Below are 5437 nucleotides of genomic sequence, written 5' to 3' on the forward strand. Positions count from 1 at the left end.
ACGCTGTACACGGTCGTGGCGACGGACCAGGACAGCGGGTCGGACGGAGAAATAAAGTGAGAACACAAAACCCTTTGATTATAAGTATGTGCATGTTACACACAAGTTTACAGAGTATTGAAACAAAAATACCAAGGGCATGGTCACAAAGGTCGTGCAATCGTCGCACGATAGCTATCTTCGGGCGTTTTTTGGGACAGCCGTGTATGTGTCCTCCAAAGTACAGCTGTCTTGCAACATAAAAGGCTGTCTTGAATCCGTGTCGGTGGTTGGTTCTGCTACAGCCTGCTTGAAAATTCTATGGCATCAAAATACGACGATCTATTTGACCGCGCCCTAAGAGTAAAGCATTTCTGCTATTTGGCAATATCATAACGTTATTGTCATATAGGGAATAGACATGGTAGGATCATGCTGATGTAGGGTAGCAAATGGTTACATATGCAGTATATAGAATTATTTGCGAAAAGTATTTGCATCACATAGAACTCATTGAAACGCAGGCACTGTTGGTCGCATAACTGTTCGACGATGTCCACAAATGATCGACCTTTGTGTTGCTCAAAAATGCCCACAATGCTCAATATCAACAAACCACAGGTACAGCATCACTTCCGGTGATCTGGGTAAATTCAACATCGATGAGACCACCGGTGTGGTGTTCGTGTCCGACACATTAGACAAGGAAACCCTGGGTACCTACACTCTCGCCATCCGGGCCACTGACCAGGGTACCACCGCAAGGACCGCTGACGTCACCCTGGCCGTCACCGTTGATGACGTCAACGACAACAGCCCCGTGTGCACTCCTGACGTCTACACAGCAACACTCGCGGAAGATACCAGCGCAGGTAACGACTGAAGTAATTGATGAATGAATGAGGGATTGGATGGACAAATAAATGCATGAAAAAATGTGTGTGTGTATGTGTATGTGTATGTGTATGTGTGTGTGTGTGCCTGTGTGTATGTGTGTGTGTGTGTGTGTGTGTTTGTGTGTGTTTGTATTTGTGTGTGTGTGTGTATGTGTTTGTGTTTGTGTGTGTCCTTGTATGACCTGTATGTAAAGTAGTACAACACAATATGATTCAGAATCTGAACCAAATTATATAGCGCCAATAGCGTAACGGAAGTACATGAAAACGATGTTACCTGTGATAATTGCTAAGAGGGTTGTACTTTGATCATATCAATAACATTAACAAAAACTCACAGAGGTTATTGTGCATGTACATATCAGGTACACTGGTGGCCTGGGTTATTTGCACGGACGCTGACGTGGATACCACCAACAACGACCTCACATACAGCATCACATCTGGGAACGCAGAAGGGAAATTTGAAATTGCTGTGTCCACATCTGGGCAGGTAACCGTTGTGTCCGGACAGTCTCTGGACTATGAGACCACCACCAGTTATATGTTGGACGTGTCCGTTACTGACGTCAGTGGTGTAGCTGTAACGGCTGAGGTGGCAGTGGTGGTGACAGGTATGTTACTTTTATGGTATGTTACTCTTTTTTTGGTAAATTTGTAAAATAGATTTAGTCAGAGAAACTAGATGAAGTTCCGAATAGATAAGACAAACATTGACCACATGAAAAACAACAAGCTACGCAAAATCAAGACAACTAGTACAGTCAGTAATCAACGAAAGTACTAATAAAGAAGTGAAACCTCCTTTGAATTAGCTATTGAATGTAAATGCCTTTTTTTGCTTCAAAGCGTGGTTCTCATGTGTAATAGTAGCAATGTTATGGATAGCAGCCAGTCAAAGCCAGTTCAATTGCTCAATGCATCGCAATGTTTTGACTATGTCAGCTGTATTACAAAGCTATTCAACCTTTAAGAAATGACAAAATAAAGATTGGGTGATTGACAGTAACCAATCATGGCATCCACGAGTTTGCCATTCTATCCGATCTAATATTTTTGAGTGGTGTTCAGCACCAAGGACAGGGGTGTTAGTGTTTTTTAATGTCCAAAAACAGTCATTGCCAGAGGTTTCCTTCATCCACAAATGTTCAAAAGACGATCGGTCAGTGTTTTTCTTACATTTCCATGCCAGGTGTGAATGAGTTCCCGCCGACCTTCACGGCGACATCCTACTCTGCGGATGTTAACGAGAGCCTGCCCATCGGCACCATTGTGACGTTTGTGGCCGCTACAGACAGCGATAGTGGTGTTGACGGTAAGTCATTAACATTCTTTTTTTGATGGACCGTAATGGATTTTTTAGTTGCCAAGTTTAGTTGAACCAAGGAGGCTTACCATTTAGTGCCATTGGTGAGTTGCTAGGTAATGTGTTACCTAGGTATAAATTTGCATCGATGAAGGTTAGACATCCAAGTAATAAGATACACCAAAAGGCAACTAGAAATGATTTTGGAAACAGCCATCTAGTTGCTTGAGTAACTGCTTTTTTGTGACATTTGCATGTTTTGTTAGTTTTTTTCGTTTGTTTGTTTATCTTTTTGTTTGTTTGTTTGTTTGATCAGTCGGTCGATCCGTCTACCAGTCGCTTCATTCCTTCGTTAATTAATGGTTGTCCCGTCGGTTACTTAGAAGGATTATCCATGCATTTTGTTTCTTTTTCAGAAATTTTCATTAATAGATATCTCTGACTTGGTGATTGATTAGTGATTTTAATCAATAACGCCTAAAAGAGATACAATCGTTTCATTCTCACATTGCAGGAACTATCAGCTACAACATCACCTCCGGGAACGAGCTCAGCCACTTCATCCTGGACTCGAGCTCGGGCCTCATCTCCACCGCTGCCGTGCTGGACAGGGAGACCACGGCCTCCTACAGCCTGGTGGTCACCGCTGATGATGGCGGCGCGACTCTCGACACGGCCACGGTCGTCATCACCGTCAACGACATCAACGACAACGCGCCAGTCTGCCCAACCTTCTACAGGTTCGGAAAATTTTGTCATTTCTAAGTTCAAACTGTAAATTAACTTATGGAGCAATTGAACTGTTTTCCCGCTAAAAGAATGGACTCACCAGAATTTCCTACTGAATCGTTTAGTCCTTTTCAGTTATCCGACCAAATTTCACTGAACACGAAACTTATGCATGTGTGACGTCAGCATTTGGTCAAAGGTTGTTGGAAGTCGATACCCAATAATTGTTGTAAATTAACGTGTGCAATTCTAGCATTCCTATGTTTTATCATATAGCACCATGTTGACTTCTTTGTACAACTTAATACTTGATAATGCACTGATAGAAGAATAATTTGTTGTCAATGTCAATAATGTAATGATTAATCGTCATAATCTAATTGGACAGTCATGCACTTTAGGGCTAAGTATACGGGCATATACATATACCAAAGTAGTAACAAATCTAGATATAGATTATTTGAATCTCTTTTTACAGCGTTCTGGTATCCGACGACGCGCTGGTGAACTCCATCATAGAGACCGTGGTGTGTACCGACGCCGACATCTCACCCAACATCGCCATGTCCTACTCCATCGTCACGGGCAACACAAACAGCGACTTCAGCATAGACAGGTTGGACTTTTATTACGCTTTATAAACCACACAGCCAGGGCTAATCTCATGCTATCATAAATAGCTCTGCAATATACAGGTGAGTGATTTGATTCCTGGACGAACACACCTTACTGTTTTACTAAGTCATCTTCTTAATTTACTTACATATTTTTATTTACGATTCGGGGTCATTGTCTGGGTCACTGTTGATTTGTTATATTTGTCATGTACGTGAAAAAGAGGTCAGAGACCAGACGCATTTTGTATTTTCGTGGATGTTTCCCAACACTGAGATTATACATATGTTCGTAGCTACTAATGTTGATTATAACATACTGTTGATTATAACATACTTTTTATCTATACGTAAGCAAATAAGACCAAAAAAGGAAAACAAACAAAACAGTTATGAACGTAGACATTGAAAACGCTATAGGTGACATGGTGAATAGTGAAATATATCCTGATGAAAAAAATTAAGTAGAGCTGAAACTGAATCCCACAGCACCGGGGACGTTCGCGTGGAGAACACGCTGGATGACGCCGTGACGGAGTTCTACACGCTGGAGGTCTGGGTCACGGACGGCACGCAGTACACCACCGTCACCTACGTCTATGTCCAGGTGCAAGGTTAGTAGTTTACACCACCGTCACTTACGTCTACGTGCAGGTGCAAGGTCTGTAGTTTTTATCATTCAAGTTCAAAGGCGTGACATACGTAGTGGTGGCGCACACAAATTGGGCAACTTATGTTCGTAGCTTCTCCCGATTGCATAATGCTGATGCTAACGGTTTTGGGGATACCTTGCCATAGAGGAATGTACGCACATATCTGTTTGTACGATGCATACTTAAAGTTTTACTTTGATGTAACACACAGAGATACGGCAAAAATGCTATGATTCATATTCTATTGTGTTAGATAAAGGTAGAAAAATATGTATAACATTCTATGGTTTCAGCATTTAATATTAAGAACACATATTGACAACTTTAATAATAAACTCCTAATAAATCTGTCAATATATTTTACTACATATACATGGTACAAAACATTAGTAGAGCGAAAGTGTCCGTTCGTTAAGGGTAACCTTTAAAGCTTTATTCCCACACAGACGCCAGCACCACGGGTCTGACGTTCATCCCCAGCAACACCTACAGCTTCAGCGTGGCGGAGAACTCTGCCGTGGGGACCGCAGTGGGGACGGTGTACGCAGGCGTGGCGGGGGGACAGATCGCCTTCTCAGCCTCGCCTGTCGTCTCCACAGGAGGTACAGACGGATTGTTTAACTTCAAAACAAAACAAAAAAAAAAACATTTCCACTCAAGATGTCTTTATATTTCACTTGTATAGAATCTAGCAGTCGTAGATGTTTGCTATAGTTGCTATATCCCCATAGAAGATATTGTTCAGGGCTCGCTCTCCGTCTTTTCCTCTCTCTCTTGCTTCCCAACATTTAAATTTATTACTCTAACAGTCATGGTTGTTTTGCTATGAGTATTGGTGGTGTTGCTTTTTAATGACATGAAACATTGAGGTATTTTAATTTCGGCCAAATATTTCAGGTACCGTAACGTTTGCGATCTCCACTGCTACGGAGCATAACGGCGCGCAGGCGAACACTCTGTTCCAGATTTCAAACTCCAGCTCCGGGGCTATCACGGTATGACGCATTTTGTACTCCCATAGATAACGTAAAGGACTTAACTAGACTTGTGTGTCTTACTGTATTGTATTTTTTTTTTTTTTGAAAAAGTAACTAGTTTGCACGTGGGCAACGAAGGGCTCTGTATGTGTTTGAACGTCTTCCAAGAAACATATCATCTTTGACTGTTCTGGGGGGGGGGGGGATAACACAATGCAAAGTTGCAGGAACTATATATGTACCAACACTACGGACTAGGGTGAGAGAGAGAGGGGGGAAGGGA

General features: G+C 42.1%; 1 protein-coding gene across 1 annotated transcript in view; it reads left to right on the top strand.

The window, feature by feature from the left end:
* The first annotated feature begins 1227 nt into the window (after positions 1-1227).
* The window catches only part of LOC118428608 (protocadherin Fat 3-like), a 12890-nt gene continuing 8680 nt past the window's right edge, over positions 1228-5437 (top strand). Inside the window, exons 1-7 of the mRNA XM_035838712.1 lie at positions 1228-1489; positions 2068-2190; positions 2696-2921; positions 3389-3526; positions 4014-4138; positions 4624-4779; positions 5075-5172. Coding sequence (XP_035694605.1) covers positions 1228-1489; positions 2068-2190; positions 2696-2921; positions 3389-3526; positions 4014-4138; positions 4624-4779; positions 5075-5172 — 1128 coding nt within the window. The remainder of the gene's footprint in view (positions 1490-2067; positions 2191-2695; positions 2922-3388; positions 3527-4013; positions 4139-4623; positions 4780-5074; positions 5173-5437) is intronic.

This window comes from Branchiostoma floridae, chromosome 13 (assembly GCF_000003815.2).
Source record: "Branchiostoma floridae strain S238N-H82 chromosome 13, Bfl_VNyyK, whole genome shotgun sequence".
Taxonomy (NCBI): Eukaryota; Metazoa; Chordata; class Leptocardii; order Amphioxiformes; family Branchiostomatidae; genus Branchiostoma; species Branchiostoma floridae.